We start from the raw sequence: 12,382 nt of genomic DNA, 5'->3' as shown, positions 1-12,382 counted from the left end.
CCGTCTCTATTTGTTTTGTTCGAATAGACGGAGACGGCATCACATTTAACCGTCAGTTAACACTAATCAGTGGATGGTGAAACAGCCCCTAAATGTGACTATGTAAGCCTCAGATCGTTTGTTAAATAGGTAAATTTATTTTTGAAATATTGTTATTACGCAGTTTTATAAATTTGCTTTGCATAGATATTAGGTAGAATGTTTTGATGCAGAAATTGGTTGGTTGGGACTACGATAACCTGAGATAAGTATGCATAGGAAAAATTCGTGTCTAGATTCCTGTCCAGCGTGGTGCAGCACGGATTGCTGAGGACCTGGGTTCGATTCCCAGCGCTGGTCTCTTTTTCTGGTTTTTCCGTGCATCCATGTCTCAGTTTGTATTTTCGTGATGGATAATTGTTGTGTGCGTATCAACGTCAAGTCAGTGGACGCGTGGAAGTGGGTAGTGGAAACTCATGAAAGACCTTGTTATTCCAGAGCCCACGTCTTGGGGTTACGTCAATGAACATTACACGAGGGGCGGAAAGTTCGTGCTTAACGCCCTAAGAAACCGGCACAAGTAAACAAGTTGAGGCGTAAATGCTGGCACGCGGAAAGCGAACTATGACGTCACGCTGTACGGAAATGAAAGGTTGTTTTGAACTATTGTTATCCCGCGGGTACTATGCATGTTCCGGGTAAAACTCAGCGATGTTCTTCTCAGGGTTTTAAACTAAATTTCACTTCTATCAAAACTGGTTTAAGCCCGAAGACGTAACAGACATACAGACAGACAGAGTTATTTTCAAATTTATAATGTTAAGTAACTGGTTTATGCAACCAATTTGTGTTCATTCAGCTCCTCCGCCTCCACGCTTTAAAAACACAAACATCACAATCTCCGGTTAAGTTCGAAACCGTGTTTAAAAAAAACAAAAAAGTTTGTTTTGAAGGACGGTTAAAAAAATTATTAATAATTTGTGGGTAGTTTTGTTTTGTTTCATAAAACGTATGTGGGTACTTGGGGAGTTACAGTGACAAGTTAAAACGGTGGTTGTGGTTCGTTAGTTTAACAACTGGTAGCATGGTGTACGGTTGTGTCACTCTGAAGATGAGCTCTGGTTGAGTTCGAAACGCGTCAGTGTAGTGTGGTGGTGGTGATAGATGGGTTTGTGTGATTTGTGTGTGTTCTTACAGTGTGGAGGTGGAGGAACTGCATGAACACGCATATTTTGCATAAGCTTAGCTATCGTAAGGTCGCGGGTGAGCAAGGAAATTATTTTAGTTCATTGATATGGACCTCCGCAAAGTAACGCCTGATTCAATAAATTACTTTAACTTTATTCCATAAAATATTCTGTTTTACAGATTATTTGCAAAACCGAAATTAGAGAGCAGCACTATTTGTATTATGCTGGTCACATTATTTTTACATTTTTAATAAATACAGTATAGGTTTTATAAAAAAGTTCTGTGAAGCTCCTATCCTTTGAAATTATATCAAAACTTGTTATACCGATCATTAAACACCCCCGCTCGGTGGGTTAATGTAATCCAACTTGCAAGATTTTTTCTTGCCAGTCTAAACTGGGCTTTAGTTTTGAAATATTCTGTTCCCCCAGAATAACATGTCTTAGTAAAATGGTTTTTATTGCGTCGGAAAAATAGGTCAAACTTGTATAATTTGGGGAAGGGCGTATAGCAAGGCATTAGTTGGGGGAAATGAAGTAGCTAAGAAGTTCACGTTGAATCCGCTAGATGGCGCTTTTTAAGTACAGCTCGCGTTCGACCGAAAGTAATATTCTACTTATAGTTTGGGTAGATTATAAGATACCTAATATTGGACACGTGCTTATGTACTTTTTCTTTGGTCAATCAAGCAAAAATTACAAAGGTGAAGCGCGTTTAAGAGCGTTTATAACTGCTGAGCTGGCAACGTTGCGTTTTTGTTAGTTTTTCTCGATTATTCTATAAAAATTTAATGAAAATTAAAAATGTGGTCTGATAGAACTGTTCTTAATATATACTTAAGTTAATGTGTATACTCCGATAATTATTCGTGATTAGACTTCTATTTTCTTTAAAAACCGTTAATAAAAATTTGTTCGTTTTTAAAGAATATAAAAGTCTATCATGAATAATTATTGCAGTAGAAACATTAACTAACTTATATATTAAAAACAGTTCTAAAAGACCACATTTTTAATTTTCATTAATTTTTTTGTGGAATAATCGAGAAAAACTAACAAAAATGCAACGTTGCCAGCTAAGCAGGTATAAACGCTCAAAAGTTCGGAAGTGGGGAGCCTGTGACGTCACATACTAAGGTCGCGCATCGTGACGTCACGCGAAATTTAACCGGCCATATCTTCACATCTTTTTGTTTCCTCACTATGTTTTCGCTACAGGTCATGGTAAATTTCAAATGTAGTTTCACACATACGAAAAACTGAGCCAGCTCGGGCTCGAACCCACGATCGTCTGCTTAAGAGGCCATAGGTCAAACCACTGGGCTACCACCACTACCCTGCAGGTGCAGCCTACCTTGCAGGTGGTAGGACCTTGTGCAAGGTCCGCCCGGATTGCTACCACCATCTTGCTCGCTAATCCTGCCGTGAAATAGCAGTGCTTGCATTGTTGTGTTTCGGCGTGGAGAGTAAGACAGCCGGTGAAATTACTGGCACTTGAGGTATCCCATCTTAGGCCTCTAGGTTGGCAACGCATCTGCAATCCCCCTGGTGTTGCAGGTGTCTATGGGCGGTGGAATCTCTTACCATCAGGTGACCCACTTGCTCGTTTGCCATCCAGTCGAATAAAAAAAAAAAAACTACAGTACTCTAATATTTAATCAGTCATTACCTAAGTATATTTACACAACCCGACTAAAGGAAAAGTTCATTAACCCTATGTAAAAATAATTTCTCACACAATAGACTCTTCACGAATGGCATAAGGTGGAAATTCGAAGAAACGACTATTTTAACCCCTCGTTTGTCGTCTGGTAGTTTTATGGCTTACTACGTTAACCAATCAAACGGCACTAAGCGGTTTTAGCAGCCGTAAACTGTCACTTGTAGTGTCAACTGTTTTTGTATGACCGTTCATATACTTTTAAGGTAAAATAACGTTGTAAATGGTTCAATTAAAAGACAGGTTTGATTTGATACCATTCCCCAATAATTCCAAGACACTTATATAGCTCCTATTAATGCTGGATGCAAGCTACGTAATTATTTCTATTTTTTTCTTCATAAAGATGCATTTCAATTGATTACAAATGATCTTGCATATTCCTTATTGATTGATGATGGTCATAATAGCCTTTTGACTTAAAACAAAACGTGTTAAAACAACACGGTATTAATGGCAAAATTAAAAAAAAAACAACTGCTATTAAAACTGGAATAAAAATGTTACTATTGCAAGATATTACAACAGTTTTTGACTTTTATCTGCATTAATTAAAACTTAGAAACCGTTAAGATGTGGTTACATCTCATAGTAAACTGCCATTTTTGGTGTATCTGAGGCATGTTTTAAGTGTTAATGGTTCTTAACGCCGTTAACACTTAAAACTTAACTTTCAAGATTGCAATTAAAGAAAAAAGTGTCACCAACAAGTTGAGATTTAAGGTAAGTATGGGTAAAAGTAAAACTATTCCCGTAACGCAAAATAATCCATACTTAATATTATAAATGCGAAAGTGTATGTGTTTGTCCGTCTTTCACGTCGAAACGGAGCGACGGATCGACGTGATTTTTGGTATAGAGATAGTTTATGTTAGTTTATATAACCGAATTCTACGCGGGCGAAGCCGCGGGCAAAAGCTAGTTGACAATATTTTGCAAATTAAACGCATAGCTACGCTCTAAAATGATTAAATTGAAGTTATAACACTTAAGCTGTGCCTTGACAATATCAGATGTAAGATATCAGTGTTTGGTAGAGTCATTCACGATGACGCGTGCCGTGGTTCTTATTAAAATGACATTAATGTCTAATATTGACCAAATCATGCGTCTTCGTGGATGGCGCTTGGTTTAGTATTGTAACACAATGCAATATCCATAATTTTGTGCACGAGTATATTATTTGATATTGTCACTTCACTATTTTTTGGAATGTGATAGAGACACGAAGTAAAGCGCTAACGTGAACTGCTTCAACTTTGCCCTCTGGCCCCAACATTGCCTGATTCAATTTATAGTCGATAACTAGCACCTTTCTAGGTTTTTAAACTTTTATCCCCCCGTAATAATAATTCCCGTGTAGATGAAAGTTTAAAACCTATAAGAGTGCTAAGTTATCGACTCTAAATCGAATCAGGCAATGTTGGGGCCAGAAGGCAAAGTTGAAGCAGTTTACGGTATACATCTGAAATGAGATGAACCGCTACGAGTATCAATACTAATTTATGATTTGCGAATATTGATAAAATAATCATGTCACCAATATTGTCAAAAATGTTCATACCTTGGGCAATATTGCAAATCATCATTAGTATACCTACATTGCTAACTACCCAGCATTTTGGCATTTTTAACTATACGGTGTTACAAGAGAAATTAAAGATACAAAGACAGTGTTTATTTCAAATACCACAACGCTTCGTAGGTAGCAATTGTTAATTATTAGTCTAGAAATAAATTAAAGTTGTACAGAAATTGTTAGGTTTATATACTAGATCGCATGGCAGGCAGAAAACTGATGAATTTCGCATTTGCATTTCTTACAGTAAAGTACGCGATAATATGAAAAAATCATATTGTAACACAGCGTGTCTTAAAAATACGTAATTTTAGCTTTAATTTAAGTGTTTTTTTCATATTGTCGTTTACATTTTAATTATTAAATTAGGTTATAACAACATTACTCGTACTAAAAAAAAACTTTTGGTTTTACAAAGGCCCGGTGAAATTTAATCATTAAAGTAAGGAATCATAAGGAATTTTTCAAGTTCAAGCTAATTTAGGAAATAAATACAATAAACAGTAATAAAATATGTGCTAGCTAAACCATGGAAACTCAAACCGGGTTTTTGTAAAACTAAGCTTTCGTGATTCAAATCAAAGAACAATAAACTCAAATAATGAGTGACACTATAAATAATTCAACCTTTGCCAAAGGAATGACGGATGAATGCTCTAGAAGCTACAATATAATCAAAAAGTGTAGACATATTTTTATAAAACACTACTTTACATTAAATAACATAAATATAATTAGATACAGACATGGTTTTACAAGACCCGTTTTCTTTGGATAGTTTCGATTTCGCGGTTGTTATAAACTGACGCTGATTGTTATAAGTATAGTGGTTTCAGCTATGGCCTCTGAAGCAAAGGACTTCAAATCTGGACTCACACCTCTGTGTTCTAAGTTATCAAATTCTTGCGCAAAAATATATTTTAAATTTACCGCGGTCTCTACAAGGAAAACAGCGCGTGGAAATATGCACAAAATTGCAAAACAATTCAATGGTGTGTATAAAGTTGTCAATCCGCACTGGTCCTGCGTGGGAACTACGGCTTAAGCACTCTAATCCGGAGAAGAGGCTTTTGACCTGCTGTGGGATGTATAAAGGTCGAGATGAGAATAGACTGAAATAGTATATCTTTGAATCAACTCAGGTTAGCAGCTATAAATTGCATTCCAATAAGGTTGACAGGTAATCGTAGGTACAGTCAACGTCATAAATAAGTGATCATTTTTGTACCTTGTCATTTTAACGTCATGTTTGGAAAGCCATACGAAATTGTGGTCCGACTGAAAGCACCACGGTACATAACTGATCACTTATTTATGACGTTGACTGTACTATATCTAACTATTGCTAGATGTTTCTTTCAACTTTATTATAGTGAAAATGCAAGTCAGCATTCAAATAAGTATCTAAAACTTGGCAAGAAGCCATCTTTCCAGTTAAGTATAGCCAATCTGTTAGCCTCAGTCTGGTAATCCAGTGAAATATCAAGGGTTAAAGAAAATACAGATCAAATAAGTTTTGGTAAAAATGACATTTTTAATACAACCTTTTTTGCTGACTGTACGTTAACTACGTTAAGTTGATGCCGTTAACCGTTGAAGAGATCCGTCCTTCGGAGACGATCCTGGCTTCTTTTTTTTTAGTTTGATTTTATGCGTAGTATACTGTAAATATTTATTGTACCTATGTGTTTGCATTGCAGTAACGAATGAGCGTTTTATAAATTTTTCATTTAATTCCTTCCATCCATCCATCCCAGCCTATATACGTCCCACTGCTGGGCACAGGCCTCCTCTCAGAACAAGAGGGCTTGGGCCATAGGCCCACGCGGGCCCAGTGCGGGTTGGGAACTTCACAGGCACCATTGAATTGCTTCGCAGGTTTGTGCAGGTTTCCTCACGATGTTTTCCTTCACCGCAAAGCCCGTGGTAAATTTTAAATGTCATTCCGCACATAAATTTCGAAAAACTCAGAGGTGCGAGCCGGGGTTTGAACCCACGACCCTCTGTTTGAGAGGCGATAGGTCAAACCACTAGGCCACCACGGCTTATTTTCATTTAATTAAAATAATATGTTTATTTTTTCATTTTGACATTTTATGTTTAAATTATTAAGTATATTATTGAATTGTGCACTTAATTTGAAAATTGCATTTTATTATTTCATTGATTACTATTTTTTGAAATTTTTGTATACTTGATAGCATTTTTACAACCGAATAGGTACTTATTTTATTTAATGTCTAAACAGGATTTTTAAATTTAAATTTTATTGTGAAAATAAATCTAATGATGCTACTAAATGTGAATATAAATTATTAATGGTTACAAAATAACGTCTACGAAACTGTATCCCGTACGAGGACGGATTCTTTTAATGACCCTGATGAGTCATGATGTATAGTATAATGTATGTATGTATGTACATACTCGTCCGGGTCAAATCTCGCAAGGTGAATTTGGCGCACTTCCAGTAGTCAGATTGACTTCAAATTTGGCATTCTTATGTATTTTTTTATATAACATCTTATGTAAAAAAACACACATACATACACACATTGCAAGTTAAATAAAAGGTTGTAAAATGTTCCACACTTATGATCCACACAGTCAAAAATAACAACGAAAAAATGTGCAGAATTTATAGCAATATTTTACAGAGATTTTGACCATGTTCGATTCCCGGTTATCTCTGAGTTAAATAAATGAATTTTCTAATAAGTAAATTAAAAAATATATTTTTTAATTTTTATTTGACTGGATGGCAAACGAGCAAGTGGGTCTCCTGATGGTAAGAGATCACCACCGCCCATAAACATCTGCAACACCAGGGGTATTGCAGATGCGTTGCCAACCTAGAGGCCTAAGATTGGATACCTCTTTTTTACTTATACAACCATTTTACAGTCTCAAAGAATATTTTGATAAATTATAGATATATGAATAGACATTACTTAGATAAAGACTTTTGCGTGCCATATTATTAGTGGCTAACATGTAGTTATGTACAAGTAACACTTATGTATATACCAGCAAATAAATTCATTTTATTTCATTTCACTGACAGTTTTTAGGGTTCCGTACCTAAAGGGTAAAAACGGGACCCTATTACTTAGGCTCCGCTGTCCGTCTCTCAGTCCGTCTATCACCAGGCTGTATCTCATGAACCGTGACAGCTAGACAGTTGAAATTTCCACAAACTATGTATTTCTGTTGCAGCTATGACAACAAACACTAAAAACAGAGTAAAATATATATTTAAGAGCGGCTCTCATACAACAAACATGCTAGCCAAAATTTACTAATTAGGAACCAAAATAATGCTAATATTGCAAAACCGATTTTGTAAGACTTCACCTAACTTTTAGCTACTGGTAGGCCTTAGTTTTGTAGTCACTCGAGTTATGTTGCAAGCAACATATCTTTTTGTTACTGTTAGCAAATCTTATTTTCAGTGTAAGTATACCCGCATAAATCCTAGCTAGGAGAATATCGGGATAAAAAGCAGCCTAGGTATCTATTATTCCAGACTTGTACCAACTTGCATCATCCATACATCCGCTTTAGCATGAATAATACTTATATTTGTATGAATAATACGAATGTTTTTTCTCGGGTCTTGAATGTTTAATATATATTTAAGTATGTATTTATCTATATAAGTATGTTTATCCGTTGCCTAGTGTTCATAGTACAAGCTTTGCTTAGTTTGGGACTAGGTCAATTGGTGTCAAGTGTCCCATGATATGTGTTATTAATACTCATAAAATTTGATGTAGGCTTCGTTATCAGTCGCGAATACAAATACAAGTTTAAAAGTCGCTATCCTTACCAATATCTCTAGTCTGTCAGTCTTTTATGTCTGTCTGTTACCTCTCACTCGAACTGTTGAACTGATTTAAACCAAAATTTGTTATGATATAAGTCCTGGGTTCTTTTTGCGACATAGTTTTTATCCCGGGAAATTTCATAGCACCCACGGGATAGCGGTACGAATTCTATCGATTATTTATACCTGACTAGTAAAAAATAAAGTTTAAAAAAAGCACTGAAATTATATCCACTTTGCCTGCATATTGGTTAAGTCCTAAGTTATTCATGAATACGTCTTTATTATACGAGAAGATATACTAAATTAAAATTGTATACTAAATATGTTGGTTACATTTTATTCTAGAAGAGCGGGTTGTCCTTTTACAGGTATATTCCTATACCTACTAGGACATTTCTAACCTTCTTGCACGCATCTGGATATTGAAATAAAATACTTTTCATTTCATTTCATTTCAAAAATATTTAGGATATTATAATATGAAGTGTATTTTCTAGTTGGAGTTATATTCCTTTTTTTAAACACCTTTGATACGTGTGGGTATTTGCCAATGGAGTAATTCCGCTGATATTCCCAAGAGCCTATTAAATTTTCAACATCCCGAAACCGTACCTGGAATATCGCGGCAATATTATAGCCACGTATTAAGTATATACCGGCAATATTGTTGGAATCAATCACCATTACACTGCCCTCCTAAGCCAAAAGGCGCTATCTAAAAAAAAACACTTTTCAGTTATTAATACTATCGTGTAGCTTAAAACATTCTGCATCACATGGTGTAAATGACAGAAAAGCGTTTTTTTGAGATTGCGCCTTTCGGCTTAGGAGGGCAGTATAGGCAGACAGCAATTTTTAAAGGGCAGTATAGCTGCGTATTAAATACCTACGTATATACCGGCAATATTGGCCAATCGCCATTATAGGTAGACAATATCCTTTAATGACTATGGTTTTTATCTGGCATGTGAGTTCGGTAAATATGTATGCGCGAAAAGAATCATTTGATGATTAGCGGTAGTTATTTTAGTGTAAAATAGAACTTAATTAAGTAAATAATCTCGCCCATTGTTTTTTGAATTTGATGATTTTGATATATGTAAAGTTTGGTAGGTATAAAGATTAAGCGCGCTCATTATTTGACGGTTGGTACAGATTAACAAACTTTTCACCAATTTCTTTATTAGATAATTAAAAGAACATCTGTCAATGATTATCTACACATTGCGACGCTCTGTTACAGAGTTAGCCTAGATACAGGTTGTTTTGTAAATTATGAAAGCACCACAGACTAAATATTACGCTATCTATGGCACGTTAGAAAAAAAACGGGAACCATGTATACGCCCATTACGAGTATAAAAGCAATACTAGATTGGCTGTCTGGAAGAGATCGCTTTTTAGCGAAAAGACCGCCTATTGTCTACCTGATTTTTTCTATTTTTGTAATGTCTCTGTACTGCTTTTGGTGATCAATAATGAATATTTGTATTGTATTGTATTGTACTATCATATAGTATGCGGCATTTTTGAAAAAAATAATGTGTGGAATATAAAACAATGACATTTTATTTTGTATATAAATTAACAAGCAATGATTGGGTATTAGAAATTAATTTTTCAAAAAACTCTTAAACTCTTCTCCTTTTATACGTCAGTTCTAAAAAGGTAAGAAAATATGTCACCGGACAGTGATAATGAGGCATTATGCTATCACACCAGAAAGTATTTTACATGTTCTGCTTACCACTTAAGTATTCACGAATGCATGATTATTTTTACTTTCTCAATTGTTTCTTTTAAAGCCAAATGATAGTTTTCCGCCAAAAATGGGTCACGGCATAAGCCCTAGCGTTTGAATCTACAACAAGTCCCAGGTCGAAAAAGTATTTAAAAAAATGTTTGGTGTATAAAAGAGGTAGGAAAAAATACAGTCACAAAAAGGTAAGCTTACCGATTTTATAGATACGGGCACTGACACTCGCAATGCGTATTTAAAAAAAAATCTCGATTGAGACGCGAGCGTACTGAGTTTTAGTCCTCGACTGCTGGGGCTTGCGGTGAATCGATCATTCTGCGCATGTGCCATAGCCGCGTCGCCTCCAATTTCTTATGTATGAAGCCTTCCAGCCAGCTTCGCTTTTTCGGAAAACTCCCACGGATTTCATACATTTTTTTTCTACAAAAGTTCAACACCCTGTATGTGGAACAATTTTCAAATTGTTACATTTCAATATTACGTCACTATTTCAGTCTACTATATAGAACATGTAGATGTGTGGCGATGAATATCGTAAAATGATGTATTTGCATTTCAAAAAGTTTTCGAATTTCAACTTTGTGATCTAAGCCGTAAGGTCTATGTTTGAAAAGGCGTTGTAGAGGACATATATAGGTTGCCACGAAAGGTAGACTACACTATGAAATATGACGGAATAATGAATAACGTATCTATATTGTTTACGTGCAGTAATACAGAAGTATTGTTTCTAGAGATAGTTTCAGCAGACTTAAAAAGAGCTTTATTCCACTATCCTCACGCGAAAGTGGCTTTGCTTGTTACGCATTTACGTTTAGAGTACTCAACCGATCCTGATGAAATTTGGTATGCCGATAGATTGATACACTGAGAAGGGCAAAGAGTAGCTTCTATCCCGGAAAATTGAATTGTTCCCGCGAGCAATGAATGAATTCAATATCTAGTAATATTAAGATGAGAATATAGAGACCAAGATAGAGTCTATTAGAGATTGACACCCCGGTATTGTTTCTCAACCCGGTCGGGTCGGGCCCAGCCGGGTTGTGTGTCAGCGATGACACCAGCATTCTTTTTTTACATAAGTATGAATGGAAAAAGACAATGATTCGAGGTTAAATTTTCAACCTTTATGAAAATTATACAATGGAAAAAGACAATGATTCGAGGTTAATATTTATTTCAAACTGACTTATGAAAAATTATCACAATAACTCACTCAAGTCTCAAAATCACACTTAATACAGAACTGATTACATATTGAAAATACAAACTGAGACATGGATGCACAGGAAAACCAGAAAAAGAGACCTGCGCTGGGAATCGACCCCAGATCCTCAGCATTCCGTGCTGCGTGCCATACCCCTACACTACCACTGGACAAAGTAACAAATTTGGAGTTGAAATAAAAAAATACAAAAAGACCCCAAATAACCAATCAGAGAATTGATTACTTACTTATGGACGGAAATTTAAACAAGCAGGTCTTTCTCTTTACTACTTATAGTGTCTATTTGAAAACATAGTATTAAAATAAGAAACCAATAACGCAGTTTAAAGTACTAAACGTGTCATAACAACTTAGATTAGATAGATATATAAACTTTGGTAGCTTTGGTATAAACAGCGCCGCGGTTTACTTAAAAAAGGTAAAGGTATTCGGTCTATACGTCTCATAATTTAAGCACTTACCGGTATTTCTTATCCCTGTGCCACACTGATACATGGAGCATCTGATTATCGTACACAGCTGTGGGTAGAGGCAGCTTGAGGTGCCTCTGAAATTCTGGTTCCCTCTTCCCGTAGAGAACTGAGGTTCTTTGGAAGATGGACCTCTGTGAGGGAAGACATTGGCTCTCGGTTGCGCCGCCTATCACCACCTGAAGGTAAAAAGTTATTGAAAACATAAATCCCTACTAGTATTATAAAAAATGTGAAAGTAACTCTTGCTATCTGGCAGTCTGCCTGTTACCTTTTCACGCTTCACCCACTAAACCGATTTAGATGAAATTCGGTGTGCAGATAGCATTAATCCCGGGGAAGGACATAGTACAGTTTTTATCCCGGAAAATTGTATAGTTCCCCAGGTATAGCGATAAACGAATTCTACGCGGACAGAGTTGCGGGCTGCAGCTAGTATCTAATAAATTACTAAAGCAAAATTATCAAACCTCAGCTGTCACGTTATACAACCGGAGTTCCTAGATGGCGTTTGTATCGTGAAGTTTTTTTTTATTTATGACGGTGGAAGCAGTCTACACTTCCACTGAACGTAGATAATAGTTAGTGTTTAGTTTTGTAACTAAGGGACCCCATACATCCCTGTATT

At 35.9% G+C, this 12,382-nt stretch overlaps 1 protein-coding gene across 1 annotated transcript in view; it reads right to left on the bottom strand.

Moving 5' to 3' along the window:
* The window catches only part of LOC141440644 (uncharacterized), a 48,981-nt gene that overhangs the window by 10,870 nt on the left and 25,729 nt on the right, over positions 1–12,382 (bottom strand). Inside the window, exon 4 of the mRNA XM_074105168.1 lies at positions 11,746–11,933. Within this exon, the coding sequence (XP_073961269.1) occupies positions 11,746–11,933 (188 nt within the window). The remainder of the gene's footprint in view (positions 1–11,745; positions 11,934–12,382) is intronic.

The sequence above is a fragment of the Choristoneura fumiferana genome, chromosome Z (assembly GCF_025370935.1).
Source record: "Choristoneura fumiferana chromosome Z, NRCan_CFum_1, whole genome shotgun sequence".
NCBI lineage: Eukaryota > Metazoa > Arthropoda > Insecta > Lepidoptera > Tortricidae > Choristoneura > Choristoneura fumiferana.
Note: the sequence above shows the minus strand (reverse complement) of the source record. Positions and strands in the feature narration are given on the sequence as shown.